This window comes from Chiloscyllium plagiosum, unplaced genomic scaffold (assembly GCF_037043375.1).
Source record: "Chiloscyllium plagiosum isolate Xiang-an unplaced genomic scaffold, Cpla_swu_hap1 HiC_scaffold_1, whole genome shotgun sequence".
Classification (NCBI taxonomy): domain Eukaryota; kingdom Metazoa; phylum Chordata; class Chondrichthyes; order Orectolobiformes; family Hemiscylliidae; genus Chiloscyllium; species Chiloscyllium plagiosum.
Window position 1 is genome coordinate 17,610,776 of NW_028270139.1, and position 21,836 is coordinate 17,632,611.

The following is a 21,836-nucleotide window of genomic DNA, read 5'->3' on the forward strand; positions in this document are numbered from 1 at the left end:
CTTTGTAGCCTGTGGTTTCGTTCCTGCACCATTCTTTGGTTCTGCAAACCAAACCCAGGAGATAGTCCCACCCAATTTCTTACTTTTATTGCAGAGCGATGGGGTCCCCAAAATCAGTGCAGAGGCTGCCAGGTAACATGTGGGGACTGGGCCAAAGGCACCAGCACTGGATCAAGTTTTTTTTTTAAGGAAAACATGATCAAGTCCAAAACAGCCACCCGCTTTCACACCACCCACACATCCATCCCATCCTTGCCAATTCATGCCCTTCCTCCCATTCCCATAACCCCTGTTTTCCCATGTGTTTCTACTATTTGGTTTTAAGCTCTGGACTAGGTCCAGCTCACAGATAGTTACATTTTGACACAATAGCAGTATTGACTTCCAATTCTGGGAGTTGCAGCTGTGCTCCGGCTTCGTGCTGTATAACCGGGAAGAAAATTCAAGGAAGTGCTGTTTGTGACTCATTCTGCAGAATTTGTATATCGCTTTGCACATCGGCATTCTGCAGTCAATTTCTGTTTAAGTAATTCTCATTTTTTAATTCGTCCTGCCAAATTTTGAAAGCTTAAAGTTTTCCAATGTTTGCCAGCATTTTGCTGACTTAACATGTCCAAGTTAATCTGCAACCTCCTTATGTCCTCTTCACAACATACATTTCTACTTGTCTTTGTATCATCCACAAATTTAGTGACCATGCCTTCACCTCCATCACCTGGTGTATTTTAAGTCAACCTGTCCAGTTATAACACAGTTGTGGACCAGAATGACTGAGTTCAAGTCCCACCTGCTTCAGAAGTAGTGACACAGATATTTTCTGATGAGCCTGTTTAGAGACAGAACATAGAACAATACAGCGCAGAACAGGCTCTTCAGCCCTCAGTGTTGCGCCGACCTGTGAACTATTCTCAGCGAGCCCCTCTACACTATCCCATCATTATCCATGTGCTTATCCAAGGACTGTTTAAATACCCCTAATGCGGCTGAGTTAACTACATTGGCAGGTGGGGCATTCCATGTCCTTACCACTCTCCGAGTAAAGAACCTGTCTTTGACATCTGTCTTAAATCTATCATCCCTCAATTTGTAGTTCTGACCCTCGTACAATCTGACATCATCATCCTATTACACACCTCTGAACCAAGTTGGACTTGAATCATGGCCACCTGGCTCAGAGGTCAGAGCATCACCTAAGATATTAATATAAATTGTAAAGAGCTGTCTATCATATAAGCTGTAGGTAGCGTAAAGAGCACACATGTTTAAAGAGGTCAAGTGAAACACCGAACAAACATTCTATTATAGCACAGAAAGCATGGATTTAGCAAAAGTTAAATACAAATGAAAGTCAGCATCTGCAGTTGTATTAATTTGAAATGGTTTCTGTTGAAAATGAGCCTTGCTGTGGGACACTGATCATTATATTTCAGATTCAGCTTTGTTCAGAGAGACACTATGTTGTTGAGAAGATGTTTAGCTTCAAATTTTTAAATTTTCTAATGTTTATTTCTTGGTTGCATGTTTTTCACTAACTATTTCTTGCCCATTGTTTTCTTCACCTCTCTTCTCACTTTCTCTTGGGTTTACTTCTTGGTGGTTTAGAAGGAGCTTGGTGGTTTAGAAGGTGGTTTAGGTGGTCTGTCGCTTTGTCTACACCAGCAGGCTTTTATCCAATTTCCTTCTGGAATCAGATCTTCTTTATGTCAATCCTGCTGACAGCCAATACTTTCATCACAGCTAGGGATATCCCCTTGTGATCACTGCAACCCCTCACAAGCTTTCTGCAAGAGTTAATGCTGCCATCTAAACATGTGCATTTGGCGGCCATCTTTGCCAGCCATCTTGATGTTCATGACACACTTTAAAAAGCTAAGCACAGCACAGACCTCAGTGGGACTTCACTTGCCAAATCCTGCCAATCACAAAAAAAAGAACATTTATGTAAACTCTGTATTCTGCCAGCCATCCAATCTTCTATCCATGCAAACATGAGAGATGTGGAGAGATTGCTTCTTTCAAAGGGTCAGAAATCTGTAGAATTCACTATCCCAGAGTGCAGTGGATTCTGGGGTACTGAGCAAATTTGCAGAGGAGGTTACTAATTAAAAATCTGTAAATGGGATGAAGGGTTACGGACAGTGGGCAGGAAAGTGGAGTTGAAGCCGACTCAGATCAGCACGATCATCTGATTCCAATTCAAGATGGCAAAAAACACTTCTCACTGTATTTTTATATATGTGTAACAGTAAATTTAAATCTAACCTATGTCTGTCAAATAATAGCGCAGGATCGGGAGGCTGAATTGTCCACTCTTACTCTTGGTTCTGATGTTACCTCTACACCCATGAGCTCCTGTTTTGTGCTATAACCTTTTATTTGGCATCTTGTCAAATGCCTTCTGAAAATCCCAGTATAATACTTCCACAGGCAGTCCTTTCTTCACTGTGCATGTTACTCCTTCAAAGAATTCCAAGAAATTGGTTAAATTTGATTCTCTTTTCACAATCCTGCTGCTTCCTCCTGATCACATTGCATTTATCTAAGTGCCCTGTTATGACCCCCACATGACTTGCCTATAGTTTCCTGCCATCTGCCTCCTTCACTTTTTAAATAGCAGATTTATATTTGCTGCTTTCTCGTTTAATGGAACCTTAATCTCTCAAATTTTAGGAAATTGACAGCAACTTGTCTACTACTACCCATCTGTGTGCAAGAAGTGAGAACCTCAAAAACCTTATTGGACAAATGCTAAAACTGAGTATCCTGCATTTCTGCTGTCTGAATCCTCTTAGCTGCATCATTCACTGTCTGATCCTGGTTTAACTGACCACTGACAAAGTCAGAGATCTCTTTTCAGGGATCACCTTCTGGTACAAAATGTCCAGCTCATAAACTCTGAACCAAAGCTGCTGTTATGGAAGAAAGTGCACTTGCCTGGGTGTGTGCAACTCTACCAACACTCAAGCTTCTTGAAATCCAGGACAAAATAACATTTGATTAGCATTTAGCACCTTCATTCTTTTTATCATTGCACCATTGCAGGAATATGCACTCTCAACTGCCTGCATTATTGCAACTTAAAAACACTTCCTTGACAGCACGTCCAAACCTGTGGGCTCTATTATCTACAATGAAAACAACCAACTGCCATCCCCTACAACTACATCCCCTTCCACCCTAAGTCAAATACCATCTTGAATTTGAACTACATCATCTTTTTCTCACTATTGCTTGGTATAATCTTCCCCTGTAACATCATTGTTGGTATGCCAACCCCACAAGGACTGCAATTCGAGATGACTAGAAAATGCTGGCTTAGCCAGTGACATCTATATCCCATTGATGGAAAAAAATCTGCCATACCCCAGCAATTATTATTCTTTAGCATTCATGTAACTCCGTCACGGTGGTGATAATGAACCATCGTTGGCAATGTACATTACTATTCCCTACCTAAAGTGTAATAGAATACACCTAAAGATTGTTACAGTGGTGTCTGGAACACCTTCAGAGAATCATAGAATCCCTACAGTGCAGAAAGAGGCCATTCAGCCCATCAAGTCTGCACTGCCCCTCCATAGAGCATCCCAGAGCCACTTTAACCCCCCCCACCCCCCGCTCCAGAGCACCTGGCAGAAACCCGTGCAGACACAGACATGGAGAATATGCAAACTCCACACAGACATAGACACCCAAGGCGGATATTGAATTTGGGTCCCTGGTACTGTGAGGCAGCAGTGCTAACTACTGGCCCACCATGCATGATGTGTGTAATTTCCATAAGCTATGAGTTTGTCTTTGATTCTGGCAGGCTGTTGCTTGACTAGTCTGCAGGACTACTTCCCAATTTTAACACAGTCCTCTAAATGTTAACGAGGACAACATAGCAGAGTCAATAACGCATGGTGTGCCTTTGCCATTTTCTCTGCATGGGTTGATGCTGCTAATTTGTTGCCAGAACTGAGAATTAAAGAGTATCTTCTTGTATAGGTTGCTTGATCTGAACAAGATGCTTGTCTTTCACATCTCTCACATGGATTAATGTCTTGCAGGGTATGCTGATTCTTGTTGAATGTATCAGGATTCAAATTCTGAGTGAACATCATAAAGTTAAAATGCGTAAATCATAAACATCATTGCACAAACTAAAAGTACATTACTGCAACCATGTGCTTTATGGCACCCGCACTGCTGCTAATTTTTCAACTGCAACCAGTTTCACAAGTTTAGACCACATTGGACATGGGTCAGAAATACAACTGTCTGTGTGGAGTTTGCACATTCTCCCAGTATCTGCGTGGGTTTCCTCTGGGTGCTCCGGTTTCCTCCCACAATCTAAAGATGTGCAGGTTAGGTGAATTGGCCATGCTAAATTGCCCGTAGTGTTAGGTGTAGGGGATTGGGTCTGGATGGGTTGCTCTTCGGAGGGTCGGTGTGGACATGTTAGGCTGAAAGGCCTGTTTCCACACTATGTGGAATCTAACCTAACCCAGACCAAGTAGGAACAGCCAGATATTTTTCCCTAAAGGATATTGGTGAACGAGGTGAGATTTTATGACAGTGGCTTCATGGTTGTCATTACGGAGATTGCCTAAATAAAGATAATGGAGACACTTCCCAATTCTCATCATAACACCTTTCATAAAATTATCCCTATTTTTACTTGAAAAGGATAGCACTCACAAATCGAATGAAGTTTCAGGTGAGTAATCAGATTGATGCTAGTATGTAATGACCACACCTTAATCTGGAGGTTACAGCAAGTAAAACAAGTATCTTACTCCAATCTGGAGGGTGCTGCTACAGTCAGGTTTAGAGAAATAAATAAAAAAGTTATGAATAGGTGTACAAATAAATGAAGGGCATGAGGTGCATTTAAAGTAAAATACTTTTATTGTGCTTTTAGTAGGATTTATGGAACAGAAACATGTTATTTGACTCATCCAGTCTGCACAAGTGTTTTTTTTTTTCACCTTAAACTTTCTTCCATATTTTCTCATCTAACTCCACCATCATTGCCATCTGTTCCCTTTGTTTTTTTGTATGTTTATTCAGTTTACCCTTAAATGAATCTATACTTTTTGTTTCAACACTTCACTGTTGCGGCAAATTCCACGTTCTCAAGCCTCTGGGTAAAGACTTTCCTCTGAATTCGCCGTTACATCTCTTGTTAACCAACTTGTATTGATCACCCTCTCAGTTGTTTTCTTCACCATAAAGAAAAACACATTCTCAATAAGGAAGATGTGCTGTTTCATGTTCATTATCTTCAGTCACTTGTTTTCATTCATAAATATCTATGGATGGAGCTTTGAAAAATTTCCCAGTGTTGCTTAGGCCTCCCATACAGCACCTTGGGAAACCATGGCTTCATTGCTTCAAGGGCTTCCTCCTTGCATGGGCATCGGAGAAACAAAATTGTGGACGAAGCACTTGTGGACAAAACACCTGTACTTTTTCAATAAATCAGTCAAGTGTGTGTGAAGCCCCTTTTAGTATTGTGGAGCTCTGGAAATTTCCAGACTTTGTTCCTCATGAGGTGCCTTAATCCTAAGAGTTGCTCTAGCTTAAAAATGAATAATCCTGTGAAGGCTTTGAAATGTTTATATTCCCGTATCTGTGTCTTCCCTTTAATGGATTTTGATCAGTGTCAAGACTTTCTCTTTGTTCAAGTTCCTCAAGGCTCTTAGTGGGGAAAAGCAAATTTTGTCAGAATATTTGTGGGTGGCATGGTGGCACAGTGGTTAGCACTGCTGCCTCACAGCACCGGAGACCCGGGTTCAATTCCTGTCTCAGGCGACTGACTGTGTGGAGTTTGCACGTTTTCCCCGTGTCTGCGTGGGTTTCCTCCGGGTGCTCCGGTTTCCTCCCACAGTCCAAAGATGTGCAGGTCAGGTGAATTGGCCATGCTAAATTGCCCGTAGTGTTAGGTAAGGGGTAAATGTAGGGTTATGGGTGGGTTGCGCTTCTGCGGGTCGGTATGGACTTGTTGGGCCGAAGGGCCTGTTTCCACACTGTAATGTAATGTAATCTAATCTAATAAAATTGAGGAAATAAGAAGAGGAGACCTTGTCCCTGATCAATTTGGTAGTGCGCTGGTATGTACTGCACTAATGCAATATCAAAATTCACATCTGTGATCATATACTTAAAATATCTTGTTTGCCCTCTTCACAGAGCAAGCAGAACCTGCTGGTCAACAGCATGCATTTGAAGGGCGTCAGTCAACAGGCCGCCAACAAGAAACAAGCATCAGGACAAATACATACACACTGCAACAATTGTACAGTGATGTGGATAAGGAAGCACACGTTGAAGGACAGGGTGCTGATGTTGGAGGTAGGGTTTAATAAGTGCAAGGCTGAACCATGTGCTGCAATTCCCTGATAGGTTGCTATACGCTACTGGGAGTAAAGATTTGCAGGAATCATTAGAGCATATGGACCATGCTGAGTAGTCCATAATAGCTTCAATATATGCCATGCAGTGGCAGTAGAAAGTGATAGAAGTAAGCAATCAAAGACTGCTTCATCTTGCTGGATAAATATTTTATGGACTGTGATTACAGAGGGAGTCAGTATTATGGTTACCTGTTACCTAGAGATGTTAATGGACATTGTACGAACATGCCCTTCAGTATTAGAGTGTGGTGAGAACATATCAAGTGTAGGTGCCACTTGTGCCTCAATTAGCTTTTCACAATCATGTTGCACTGCATAAAATGCAGTCGTTCTGCTTCAAGTATATTGAAATCATGCACTGCAATAACTCAGCAACTCCTTCAACGTTATCTTTTCAACCTATAATCTGCATTACGTAAAAGAACAAGAATAGCAAATGTGCAGGAAAATCTTCAATTGTAACCTCCTCCCCCCCCACTCCCCCACAATTCACACAGTATCCAGATTTTTGAATTATATCGTTCCTCCGTTACTATCACTTGGATCACGTTTAAGTCAGCTACTGAATGTAGGTTGCATATCTGGAATTGGAGAATAATCTCATAAAATGTTGACACTTTAATGATAAGATTATAAAAAGAAACTTTATGCAAAATGCAATGAATTCCTCAATAAAGAATTGAAGCTGAATTGATTCATTTCTTTAGAGAGTAGCTGAATCAATATTATGTTGATGAAAGGAATCCTCAGGAAGGGCAAATACTCCATGAATCTGCCGATTCCTTTGACTTGTGGGATAAAAGGAAAGGTGTATTTGGAAGGGAACCAGGTAATGGTAGAGATGGAGAATGAATACTGTGTTGATGTTATTCTCCTTAAGTATAGGGAGAATTATCTGGCCCTGAGCCTGGCCTAATTAACCCAATACATGAAAATTAGTTGGATTGGTGCACATATGTGTAAGATCTTGTCGAACAGTGGTAGTGTCCCTACCTCTGAGCAAGCAGTCAGAGATTCAAGTCCCACCTGCCCAGACATGTGATATAACATGACTGAACAGATTGATTAAAGATATCTACATGCCTGTCTGATTTTTCCATCCATTGATTTTATTTAAACTCAACTCAAGGCTCCATTATAACAAAATGCCTTAAATTGGGACTCAGCAGTGTACAGATACAACGTGCAAAGCCATCTCCTGTTGCACTGTTTATGTTCATTAGTGGAGGGATTGCCAACTGCACACAATTCATGTGCTTGACTGGCATTTTCTGGCTCTTCTGCTGCTGGTCTGATTATTTCCTTATTTTGGTATAACTTAACAGACAATGAAATATGCCATGAACCCAGGTGATGTTACTGGACATGTCTGATCCCAGAAATGATGCTTAATGGATCATATCTTGTATTTTTAATATTCACAAGATGGTCTTGCTCTGAAGCACAAATACAATAGTATTGACATTTATTACACAAAATTAAAGTAGAATAAATCAAACTATTTACATATAACACACATTTGAAGATTTCAAAACACATGGTAAAAATACAATCCCATTAATCTCAATACCATCCCACGACAGCACACACAAACCAGAGAGAATACCCTTCTCTATTCCAGATGGGGTTTGTCTTAAACAAACACACAGAATGCTGGCTGCATTTATGGAGAGGGAAACAGTGTACATGTTTTAAATCCAGCATGGCTCTTCAGAACTGCCAGATCTGCTGAGTTCCTCCAGCATTCTGTGTTTGTTTCAGATTTCAGCACCTGCAGGATTTTGTTATTATTAGGTTTTGTCTTTCCCGTGGCTTCATTTCCTGGTCATGAGAATTTGACTAAATCTCTTTTATTTGTCATATAACTGAGCCTAGCCTTACTCTCCAGGAAGACTCTCTTTAATACTTCGTTTTTAAATTAAATCAGCATGCGTACAGAAATATTCGCAAGTTAATCATGAAGCCCCTTCAGAGACACCAACCAAATCAATGTATCATTTATTGAAAATCCAAATATTAAAATAAATGATTTTAAATAGATATATAAATCACACACCTTACATGACAAATACTGCAGCTAATGTTACTTCTTTTTATTGTTTCAGCTCAGGCAAACATTCTAGCCAGTCATGCTTTGTTAAGCAAATACATCCAACTGTTACCAGAACAATTCTGAAAGCTAGGATGCAGTGTGCTTATAAATTATGCTGTACAAAAATAACAAATAAAACTAATTACAAGAGAGCAGATCCTCAAGTATTCTAACTAGCTAGATATTCCCCTCATTCTTCTTTTTAACTACAACCTATTAAGTTATATGATACCAAGAACTGGAAACAGGTATCCATCAAAAAATAATACACTGCATCCCTCTGAGAGCAACTTTAACTACCTGCATCAGAAAATACAATTTTATTAATTATAGCAAGTTTAAATTTGTCCCATGAGGTATTTGCTTATAATTGCAAAAGTATTTACAGATCTCTACCACTGTTGAAGTCTGCATAGATAAATTTTATAAAATAGTTTTCAAAGTTCATGTGGTGTTGTCCTGATTCTGCCCAATGTGTAATCCTGTTGGTCCTTTTCCCTGAACAGTCTGAACTCTTTACACTAGCCTAAGCATGGCACCATCCAAATTTAGGCTTGTTTGACAGGTAGAATGATTTGCTGATTTTTAAACTAATAATACACCTTTGAGTAGGAACCCAAAGTGATCACATTATTTTCACACATTTGTTTGGTTGCAAACATGCTGCGCATCATTGAGATTTTCTCTTATCTCCTCTCTGGTCTGCTCTCCTATCAATTTGATAAGTACTCAACTCCTAATTGCAGCAGCTGCCTGTTGCCATGTATCTCTTTAGACCAAGAAATTAATTGTGTAAGGTATTTATAGATTTCTTGTTCTAATTTTGGTTTCTGATCACCTCATAATTATCATTTTTACAACCCTGATTTTAATTTTATAGTATTAGTGCCAACAATTACACAAGAAATGATTTGAATCTGACTTTGTACAATGACTTTGCTTGCTTATTGATTATTTTCTGTCTGTTATGGACTGTCTGGTTTGGAATCTTTAGAGCAGTTGAGAATATTACAAAAATTTTATACCAGCAACAGCTGAGTTGATGGCATTCTTGCCTCTGAATTATAAGGTTGCAGGTTCAACACCCATTGCAGAGCTGGAGCACAAAGGCCACATTAAATGTGCATTGCAGCACATTATCCCGTACAAACAGCTTCTATATGTTTCAATGAGATTCCCCTGTCAATCTTCTAAATTTGAGTGAATATAGTCCTAACTAATCCCAGTCTCTCTTCATGTGTCATTCTTGTCATCTCAGGAATCATTCTGGTAATCCTTTGTAGCCAGAGCATCTACCCTCAGTTAAGGATTCCAGAACTTCACACAATACTTCAGGAACAGGAGATGGCAATGGCCTAGTGTTTTGTTGCTAGGCTACTAATCCATAGATCCAGATAGTGTTATGGAGACCCAAGTTTTAATCCTACCATGGCAGAGAATGGAGTTTGAATTTAATAAAATTCTGGAATTATGAGTAGCCTCATTATAACCATTGTCAATTGTGGAAAAATCATCTGGCTTACTGATGTCCTTTATAAAAGCAAAAACTTCTGGCCTTACTTGGTCTGGCCAATATGTGACTCCAAACCCATAGCAATATGGTTAACTGCTGGCCCAGCCAGTAACATTAACATCCCATAAATGTGGTCTGACCAAGTCTCCGTGCAATTGCAACAAGAAATCCCTGCACCTGTGCTTGATGGTAATGGAGGTTCGCCAGCATTCTGTTATACTCTAGTAAATAATAGGGCCTGATTGGTCCATTTTAGTAGAGGAGAACCACTTAGTACTGTAACTAGAAGAGCCTTTTGTAATTAACAAGATATGGTTTATTGTATGTTCATATCTACTTATGGGTTACATTGATATGATAGACATAGTTTCAGAGACTTTGAAGAGAACCAGATGTTAAGTATCACTTCTTTAAGATCCTACACTGTTTCACACAAATCCATATGATTAGATGATGCTTATGCTTTTCATTACTATTAACCCATTTGGACCCATATACAAGGATCTCCAGTGCTGAGAAGCACTGCAGTGTTTATTGATGTTGTCTTTTAGATGAGACTTTAAATCAAGACTGCATCTACCCACCCAGGTGAATATACAAACAACCAATGGTACCATATTTAGGAAGTTCAAGGAGGTATCCCTGTTTTCCTGACTAATATTTATCTCAAAATCAACATCACGCAAAAACAGGTGTATTGCTGTTTGTGGGAGTTTGATGAGAACAATAATGATGGCCATGTTTTCTAGATTACAACAATGATTATACTTCAGATATGAACTCATTGGCTGTAAAGTGCTATGAAAAGTTTGGAGATCATGAAAAGCACTTTGTAAAAGCAAATCTTTTTATCTTTTATTTCTTTTTACTTTTCTCTCCCTACTTATCTGCATTTCTTCATATTTCTTCCTTTAGCAGATGCTTCTGTCAAATTTAAGTCATTATTCATTCAAATCCAGAGGGAGAATTCAGCTGACCATGTGAAGTGTGAAACAGCTCAGACTAGGACAAATAAATCAAAAACTGGATATTTTGGATTGAATTGGAGAATACTGTTCCAAAACATTAATGAAGAAAAAAATGTAATAGAGAGAACTTTTAAGCCCTGGTATTAACTTTGAGTTGCATTGGATTGATTCAGGTGCAGGGCGGAAGTCATTTTGACTCTGGCCCTTATTCAATTCAGTTTCACTGTTTTAAATCTGAAGCCAGCAGAAATTAACTCAGTAGCAGAGGGTAGCAGTGAGGTTAGGAGGCTGAGGGAGCACAAGGTTGGAGATTGGTGGGGCTGAGGGCAGGATTATTTAAAGAGCTACCAGCAGTGGATTGGAGTTAGCAAGCCTGTGTTGGGGTGTCCAATACTTCAATTCCCAGTCCTTCTCATTCTGAAACAATTCTCATGAATTTTAAAAGTATCAATTTGTCTTGGCCTGTTTTGCCTCCTGTCAGGTCCTTCTGGTGAATTTGGCTATATGCAGACCACACTCAAATTTTAAGGTAAAATTCTTGACTTTCACACTTCCAATGTGTGACTACCTGCCTGTATTAAGTGGATTCCTCAAAAGTGGGTGTTTGCTGAGGCAGAAACACTTCAGAATGATGCCTCCTGATACCTTAACAGTTTTTATACTTTCACTGTCTGTAGCTTAAAATTAGTCCAGTAGCAGGAATATATTTTTTGTGTATGACATTATTTTTTGGCATCTTGTCAACTTATTTGAAGTTATTTGTTCACTTTTCCAGTATGCTAAAACTTAGTAGCAATTCTGCAGTGAAGTCAGTTCATCTCTTATTGGACAGAGAATGAACAGAGAGTGAGCTGAAATGTCAGGAACATGATAATTCTGTGATCCAGCACTTCAATGATATTGCCATTCAACAAGCTTAGCTAAGGAAAGCATAACAATGTAGCTCATGCTTTCCACCTATTAAAGATAAAAGACTGCTAGTTTATAATTTCCCAAATTGCTGCCTGCAAATGCCACACACTGTAGGGAAAGTTCAATCACAGAATCGCCTTGATTCTGTAGTAGACTTCACTGCAAAGCTGAAATGCTAGCCTGAGTGTGGAATAGTCACTATTTTTAAATGTCATTTCCTTCCACGCAGAGGGTGCACTTTCTAAATAGTACTGCTTGATCACTTATACAGCAATAAGGTATCCGTAAATAAACAATCTTTTGAGGGGAGGAAAATTTTAAGTAATTACTCTGAGAATAGTGCTTCATGGCAAAAAAACATGATTTTGGGCTCAAGAAGATTGGGGCTATCCCATACCTCAGATACTCACATGAGATGATAAGAGAAAGATAAAAATAAAGGTGCACAATAGTCAATATCTACAAGGAAGTCTGCATGCTCCCAGGTGAAGCAACCATTGAATACCTGAGAGATTTTAATAATTATTATCTTTTTAAATCACTCTTTAACCAAAGTCTTGCATGAGACAAGGACACAGCTACAAAAGATGGCCTTGAGATAAACATCTCGTGGGTAATTAAGGCACTCACATTGAAAATGCATCATTTGTTTTCATAAACTGTAGCTGTTTGATAACACTGAACCACATTTCATTCAGAAGCTTTTCACACAGAATTTCCCCCTGTACCACACTCATCTTTCTTCTAACACCGCTCTGTATTATATAACCACAGCTCTGGGATTGATATTTCTGCCTGAGTCTGTCAATGCAGACTTAATGCTTATGTACAAATACTAATGTTTCTTAATACTGCTCTCCTTCTATAGGAGAGGAGCGTACAAAATAAGCTTGTCCCTGCCCAGATTTGGAGCGATGAGATGAGGGATGCTTGAAATTTAGCGGCTGATTGCTTTCAAGGAGCAGTCCACTGAACTAGCTGGAAAGCAAGGGGAAGATGTCTGCGCTAAAGGGGAGATTGGGAATCTACAGCCACCTAATGAGACAGCCTCAAACTTGCTGGATATTAAGCAGAATATCTTTAAAAAAGCCTTGAGTAAGGGTGGCAACACTAAAAACAAACAACACACGCAAATCTTTATAATTTTTGATGTAGACTCAGGATCCCACCCCCAAGCAAATGCCAAAAAATAGAACAGCCATAAGGTAATCTCTACTAGTCCATCAAACCACACTATTGAGGAGAAATTGTTGTGAGCCTCCAAGGATACACTGTGTCAATGCCTTCTTCTCCACCCTTCACACATGCAGAATAATTCAACTCCATGTGTAATCTATGTAGATGAAGCTTAGGGTCACATTCTGGCGAGTGCAACATTGGCAAAAGTTACAGCCACATGAAGAAATGACCAAGGTCTCTGATTCTTGGAAGACTAGAAAGCTTCCCAGGGCAGTATTTAAACAAGGCCAATAAGCCTGTTAGAGGCTAGATTTGAGGGTGAATGACTTTGTGTTGGCATATGTGCACAATCACATAACTAAAAGCCAATTGAAAAGTAAAAGTACAGTATTCCTACTGGACCACAGGGTTGCTCTCTCATAAGAGAGAAATGGTGGTGGTCTAACCTGAGGATCACCATGCCTCAGTCGAGAGGAGAGGTTAAGAAGGGCAGTCCTTCGTGGCAACCTCAGCTGGAGCAGAAATTGAACCCTCACTCTTGGCTGCACTCTTCATCTCAAAACTAGTCTTCAAGTCAACTGAGCTAACCCCAATCCCTTTAACCGCAAAGGAATGCTTATTGTCTACTTTAAAATGTTAAGGCAATTTATTTGCATTAAATGGAAGTTAAGTTCTCTTTGCATCAATAACCTCCTGTTCAGTCTCCTGGTCAGAGTTTTAGAATGGAGTTACACAGGATTACATGGGGGCTGTGTTTCTATGTCTCAAATCTCAGTTTCCAAAAGCCTAGGTGTAGAGGAACAAATTACACTGATTATCTCCCAAACTTAAACAGCTAGCATCAGTTTCTATTTTCCAGTGGTTATATTCTTCCCATAGCCTAAGCATTCTTTGTACTGCTCCTCATGATGTATGTCTGAGCTTGTATGATAATCAGTATCACTCAAGCTACTCTGCAGGAATCGGGTTGTAATGAAAGTTGACACTTATGCACTCAACATGACTTTAATGTGTCAAACGTTTTTCTCGAAGTTGACTTGGTGGCACCTCGGCAACCGCAGCGTGTTTAAATATCAGCCTTGTCTAAATGCTGCCCTGGCTTCTTCTGTATTTACGTCATCGTTGTAGCTCCTGTATCAACCTCCCTTCCTCATCTGAAGAAAATGGTGACTGGTGGATCTCCACTTCTTGGTATAAACCCTATTGCAAGTTTTCACCCCATTGTAGATCGAGGTTATGTAGTATACAGCAGGTAGTCACTATTCTGGAGACACAGTCAGACAAGTACTGAAGTGTTCCTCCTCAGTGGTTCAGGTAATGGAACAGCATCTTCAGATAATGTTCGATAATGGCCTTCCTGAATGCTGTTAGTGGACATTCATTCATTCATTCTTCTCCTTCCTCCTCCTCATTAACCACAGTTCATACAGCTGCTGAGTTAAGTTGATCAGCCACAGCCTGGTGAAATGCATCCTCCATGACTATTGACTGGTTTTCCCTTTCCTTGTTCTGCCTTGTGTAAGATCCTTGATCTGTATGTTTATTTTCTTTCCATGCATGTGGCTGTTAGCTTAATCTAATTTTGGTGGCTTCCATGATCCTTATGGTAGAGCCTTACATCCTTGGAACCTACGGCCTACACAATGGTTTCATCATCATGTCCTCAACTTTCAGGTGTATGAACCTGGGAGCACTCCTGCATGGCGGTATGTGGAATTACACACCCAATACCATCCCCATTGTTGATTCATTATAGGAGCTCTTCTCAAAATTCTATCAATCATGAGACATGATTAAGAAGTTCGTATTTGATGTTGATAGGGCAAATTCACCTTTATGCTGCAATAATATTTACCCTATAGCCATGGCTGAGTGCTCACACAACAGTATTTTGCGTATCTATTTTGATTTTCTTAATTAGATGTATATTTGCACTGTGCAGGAGCATATGCAAACAGATCTTGGAAGCTCTCCCATTTGTGTTGCATATTCTTTTGTCAGCTGGTTTAGGGGAGAGATGGTGGTTAGCTTTTTATTTGCTTTGTCCATCCTTTATCCTTCCCTTCATCTACCATACACTTTTTCTGCCATCATGGGCTAGCCATCTCATTTCCTCTAACATCCCTTCTGTCCTCCTTTAATCTCTTCCTGAAAGTATGGGCCCTTTCACTCTATCTCTTCATGTTCTTGCAGTTTCCCCAAGATTGCTTTCTGAAATGAGTTAGTTGTCTTATGAGGATGGGTTGAATAGGCTTGATTTGTTTCCACTGGGGTTTTGGAAGAGGGTTGACTTGACTGAAGTGCATAACATCCTGAATGGTCTTGACAATGAAGATGTGGAAAGGTGTTCGCTCATAATGATGATCCAGAGCAATTAGAGATCTCCCTTTTGGGAGAGAGGTGAGCTTTTATTTTCTCCTCAGACCTTGGAACTCCTCTTCAGAATATGGTGGAGGCTGTGTCATCGCATGTTTTTAAGGTGGATAGATTTTTATTAGGCAAGGGAATCTAAGGATAGCAGGGATAGAGAGAAAGGTGGAAATCAGGACACAAACAAATCAGTCATGATCTTATTCAATGGTGAAACAGGCTTGAGGAACCAAATGGTCTACTTATGCTCCTATTTCATATTTTATGTTTGTATTCCACTCCCAAGCAGCCTTGCATTGCACCATTCCTCATATAATTAACCTGTTATTTCTCCCTTTCCAGTGCACTTTAAATTACAGTAAACACATGTAAACATTTGAAAAGATTCAGATAAAGGTGGTTTAGGTAGAAATTGATAGTTGGGAACAGAACATAAGAGGGCATGTTGTAATGGGTACTGGAAAGATCATGGTGAATGGAGGGAGGAAACTGGGATGCAGAGGGAAGAATCACAGTGATGGGAGCAAAATGATGGCAGCCTTGCATTGCACCATCCCTTATATAATGTACCTGTTATTTCTCCCTTTCTAGTGCACTTTAAGTTATAGTTCTGATCCTTTCTATTCCCCTTTGCTCCCATCACTGTGATTCTTCCCTCTGCATCCCAGTTTCCTCCCTCTATTCACCATGATCTTCCCAGTACCCATTACAACTATGCCCTTTTAAGTTCTGTTCCCAACCATCGATTTCTACTTAAACCATCTTTATCTGAATCTCTTCAAATGTCTTTACATTTTAGTTAAGCCCCACTTAGCTCCCCTGGTTAGATTTGCTGATATCAAGTAGTGTGCCTGTCTTGTTTGGTAAAGCTTATTGCTCTTGTTGGAATATATTAGATAGTAAGTGAGCTGAGTCATCTAGTCATTGAGTCCTACAGTACGGAGCCTGTTGGCCCAAACTGGTCTATGCCAATCAAAATGTCCATTCATGCTAACCCCATTTCCCTGCACTTGACCCATATCCTTCTAAGAGTTTCCTATCTAAGTATTTGTCTAAATGCCTTTTAAATGTTGTTAATGTACCTGTCTCAATCACTTCCTCTGACAGCTCATTCCACATGCATACCATTCTGTGTAAAAATATCGCCCCTCATGTTCCCTTTAGTTTTTTTCCCTTGTTAACTTAAACTGATGCCCTCTAGTCCTCGATTCCCCAACCCTGGGAAAAAAACTGAGTGCATTCACCCTACCCACGCCTCTCATGATCTTACAGACTTCTATAACATCCGCCCTCAGTCTCTTACCCTCTAAAGAAAAAATTCCTAACTTGTCTAACCGCTCCCTTTTACTCAGCTGCTTGATTGCAGCTTGATTAAGGTCTCAGGATGAGGTATTAACTGAAGAAGATAGTATCAAATGGCTGCAGGGGTTTTCCATGAAGAAACTAATTACATTTGTGCCAACCGAGCAAGGGAACTGGAATGTGGAGTTGGTTAACCTTCACTGAAGGTTTGAGCATTTGTAAGGTTGTAATTGAGGGTAAAAGTGTTCAATCTCTAGTTTTGATATTTATAATGAGATTGCTTCAAATAGTTGTTATATAATGTAATGGAATGTTTTATTTTCCTATTGTGTGTAATAAACTTTTATGTTCTTAGTTAAAAGCACCATTGCAGCCTTTTTTGAATATGACGACCGCAGTCATAAAAAAGTAAAACTAAACTTTTAGGATCTATCAAACCAGGACTCACCCTGGGATCTGACTTTTTCTCTGTTACCGTCAGCAAGGATTCTGAAAGTATCATGGGACATAATTTACACGACAGAACATCTAATGGCATCTGCTGTTAATTAAAATTGCCCTTGCACATTAAGACTGTTTACTGAAAGTGCAAGCTGATAATCCAGCAAAGAAAACTGAGTATCTAGGAGCTAAATGATCAGGTTAAACAACTGTTTATATCTTGAAGGAATTAGGATGAATAATTATGAAATAAACAGCAAAAGAGCTAAGAGGGAGAAACAAATTAAAGTGTTTGATTTCAAACTCAAAGCAGGTAGTAGGAGAGGGAATGAAAAGTGGGAAAGATTGATTGGATTTGGAGAGTGCAAAAATGTTTATATCTACTATACAAATAAAGTAAATTAATGCCATTCAGAGTATTTGATTGGTGAATTAGGCAGTGTTATGGACCAGGCCAAACCTCCTCAAAACATTTCAAGAAAGTAGCCCGAACCCTAACTTTGCTTATTGTCTTAAGCAGGTGTAACGCAGATATTCCAGGAACGATGTAGCTGGTCAAACCACTTGGTTTTAAACAAAACCAAATTTATTCACAAGATTACCGAATGGAACACAAACAAAAGAGGACAGAACACAGAATAACTTAACCCCTCTTAAAACCAAACAGAAAACCCCAACTTAATGATACTGTTCTAAATACTTGCAACAATCTCCATAAACATCCCTTGGCAAAAAAGGTAAAGTCAAACAGAGGGTCTTACAGGAGAGATGTCAGAGAGAGGGAGGGTCAGTATGGACCTGCTGCTTTGGGTCAGCAGCTTCACCATGGCTGCTTGCTAAAACCAAACCAAACCAGAGAAAAGCTGCACTGAGAGAACTGGCCACTCCCCTTTCATTATACAAATTGTTTTTAAACTTGAAAGCCTTTTGCCTGAGGCAGGATCTGTTAACTATAATCGAATTGGCCCTAAAGCCTATCCAGGCCGAGACCTTTCAGAATCACTGTTTTTATGAAAACCAAGGACAGCGTAACAGCAGTGAGATGTCATTTTCAAAATGTTAGCAACAGACACTCTGGGTGAAACTTTTGGGTTTCCACAATAAACCACAAGTCTGAAGTCTGAGAATATTGTAGGACTTGTACATAAATAGTAGTGAGTACTATTGATCTCATCCTTATTTTGAAAGCCAATTATGGACTCCCGTTGCACTCGTTTGAATAATCGAGAATAAAATTTCAATACATCTGCCTTGGCATACTTAAGGTTATTATGGCCCAGTTTGGTTAGCTATTATGCTTCTAAATTTCTCCTTCCTATAAAGGTTATTGATTTTCTAGAGATATCATAGCCAACAAACATGGTTGAAAGTAATAGTATATTTAGTGGTCAATCATGATTTTCAAGTTTTGTTGAATCTGATTGTTGCATTATTGTTACATATTATTACTTTGCATTTGTTGAATGCCTTTGTCGCTAATATGAATGATTCACATTAAATCTTCAGTTCTTGTGTCAGTAATTGACAAATAAGGAGCTTTATTCAATAAAAGTAGTTACTTCTTTCCCCTCTGTTCCTTAGGATTTGACACCAGTATTCTACCCATTTGTAAGGACTCACTTGGATGGATGTTTAACAGACTGGACACAAACTATGACCTGCTGCTCGATCAGTCAGAACTGGGAAGCATTTATTTTGACAACCATGATCAGTGCATGAAGCCATTTTTCAATTCATGTGATACATACAGAGATGGTCGCATTTCCAACAATGAGTGGTGCTACTGCTTTCAGAGAAATCAAGGTGAGAAAAATCAAGGTCAGAAATCATAAGGCTCACAATGTTAGTGGCAACTTTGAAAGACTTAAGTGCCAGGATTGGGTTAAAGGTTAGAGATGGACTAACAATACTTTTGTCTAGTGAGGCTTCACTGACAGCATATCCTCACAAGATTACCTCTGTTGCTTTATTTCTGAATTTATTGCAATGTAATTGCCCAGCTTTGATGGAACTTTTATGTTTATGATTCCTATCTGACTTTTATAAAATACACTTGACGTCAGTGATATTCTTCGGCACTTAAAATCTTATTTTCCTTCTTCTATTTTAATATATATCGCTGTTACAAATACTATTTACATTGGATGCTATTGTGAATGATAAACATCCATAAAATTAAAATCCCAGTGCATATTTTGCCTATAAAACAAAATTAAAATTAATTGAAAATAGCAAACAATGCATGACTGAAAATAAAGTCAATTATTTTACAGTGCTTTTCACATTGTCTGGGGAATCATGTTTTCACTGGGTAAATCATAGAGCCATGCAGTCAGTCTGTGCATCTACATGAATAGGGAACAGGAGAATCGACGTTTCGGGCATAAGCCCTTCTTCAGGAATGAGAAAAGTTTGTCCAGCAGGCTAAGATAAAACATTTTATCTTAGCTAGCTGGACAAACTTTTCTCATTCCTGAAGAAGGGCTTATGCCCGAAACGTCGATTCTCCTGTTCCCTGGATGCTGCCTGACCTGCTGCGCTTTTCCAGCAACACATTTTCAGCTCTGATCTCCAGCATCTGCAGACCTCACTTTCTCCATCTACATGAATAATCTTGGACAACTAGGTGGAATGTGCAATTACTTATTTTGATCAGAAACACCATACTAGGACGGGATTTATCCAAGATCTGTTGAAACATTGCGAGTACCTATCATGATTCTAGTAGTGGGCTAAGAGGACTGGCACAGAGGCTGCCAAGTGATACCGCTGCTTGACAGGATGACAACATCCTGGACGAGGAGATAACTTTCGCTGACAATCAGAAAATCTTCAAGCCTCAGCTATGACTGAGAAGTTATTGAACCCTGGTTGTACTCTGCTTTTAGAAGGAAGATGTTAATAGAATGCATGTAGAACATTTATAGCCAGTCTCCTATAGTGGATAATTTATTAAAGTCATTAGGGCATGTGAAGAAAAATACCAGTGATGCTTTCGCTGCTATTAGAGGAAGTTTCAAAGTATTGCTAGCCATTCCAAACTTCCTTACTTGCTGTGTCAGTTGTGTGCAAACCTTAAGGTATGTCCCACATAAGGACAATGCTGGGGCTGCTGTGAGAATTCAGTGCCTTGACACTGGTACTATGGGCAGCTAGGTGGAATGTGCAGTCAGTTGTTTTGATCAATGAGATATGAGATTAATTGTGTTTTGTCTGACATCTGTTGCAATATTGTATGTACCTATCATGAATTTAATAGTGGGGTTAGAGGCCAGATATTGAGCCCACCCAGTGATACCACTGCCTGATAGGATATTCTCCCATTCACATCTCTACAGAACTTTCATGAGGAAGGAAATCTTCCACAGGGACTTGTAATAAATGTTGACTAATGGTCAGAATCCAGTCCTCATGAGAAAGAAAGGTCAGTGAGAGCCTTGTAATACAAACATGAGTTAGGGTCAGATGAATCTGTAGTCCCTTGATCCTGCGCCATTATCCCATGGCTGATTTAATTGTAACTTCAACTGTACATTCCCAAATATCCTTGATAACCTTTTACACACTTGCTTACCAAGAACTTTTTAATCTTTGCCTTAAAATTACTCAAGCCTCTACTTTCACAGCCTTCAGAGAAAAGAACTTCTGAAAACAAACGATCATCTGAGAGACAAAGAATATTCTCAATTCGTAAATGGATATCCCATTATTTGTAGGTAGTGACTCCTAGATCTAGATTCTCTGTATAAGTAATGGGAACAGGAGTAGGCCATTTCACTCCCTCAAGTCTGTCCTGCCATTCTACAAGATCATAGCTAATCTGTCCCAGGCCTCAACTCATATTTTATGCTAGTTTCTCAAAACCCTCAACCCTTCAATATTTCAGAAGTCTATCAACCATCTCTTTATATACTTTCAGTAATCCAACTGCCACAACCCTCTTGAGGAGAGAATTCCAGACTTTCTCTAAGAGAAGAAATTCCTTTGATCTCAGTTTTGTATGAGTGTCCCCTTAATGTGTAACAATATCCACTAATTTGAGATACACCCACTAATGGAAACATCTTGTCAACATATACCATATTAAGCCCACTCAGAATTTTGTATGATTCATTCAGCTCATTCTCATTCTTCTGCACTGCAGTGAATAAATGCCTAATCTGTTTGTCTGTTCTGGAAAAATCAACTTTCTCATCCCAAGAGTCAGTCTAGGGAACTCTTTTGAACTACCTCCAATGCCAGTATATCCATAATCAATTTTCTCCTTTTTTTAATAGCTTTTTAGTCATCTGCTAAAAGATTACCAATCCTGTGACTGATTTTGCCACTTTAATCTGCCTTAGTTTTTGATTGGATACTCCCCTTTAGTTCATTTGTTAAGCATGGGTGGTTCACCCTTGTCAACAATTTATTCGTTTTGACCAGAATATTTTTTTCCCTAAGTGTTGTGAAATATCTTTTCTCCTACCCCACTTTAGACCACTCTTTAGAACTCTGTAATTGTCCTTATTTAAGAGAGCACACTGGTTTGACTGCACTAGTAAATGATACAATATTTTTCAAAATACTCACTTTCCAACTGCTCAACAGCAGTCCTTATGTCGAATCTTTTAGATGAAAGTATCACAGGCTCAGTGTTGTAGTCAGTGCCACTCGAA

At 39.4% G+C, this 21,836-nt stretch overlaps 1 protein-coding gene across 2 annotated transcripts in view; it reads left to right on the top strand.

Moving 5' to 3' along the window:
* spock3 (SPARC (osteonectin), cwcv and kazal like domains proteoglycan 3) overlaps window positions 1-21,836 on the top strand; it is a 560,650-nt gene that overhangs the window by 511,050 nt on the left and 27,764 nt on the right. For both annotated transcript variants that reach the window (XM_043698527.2, XM_043698526.2), the window contains exons 8-9: window positions 6,178-6,339; window positions 18,760-18,981. In XM_043698527.2, coding sequence (XP_043554462.2) covers window positions 6,178-6,339; window positions 18,760-18,981 — 384 coding nt within the window. The remainder of the gene's footprint in view (window positions 1-6,177; window positions 6,340-18,759; window positions 18,982-21,836) is intronic.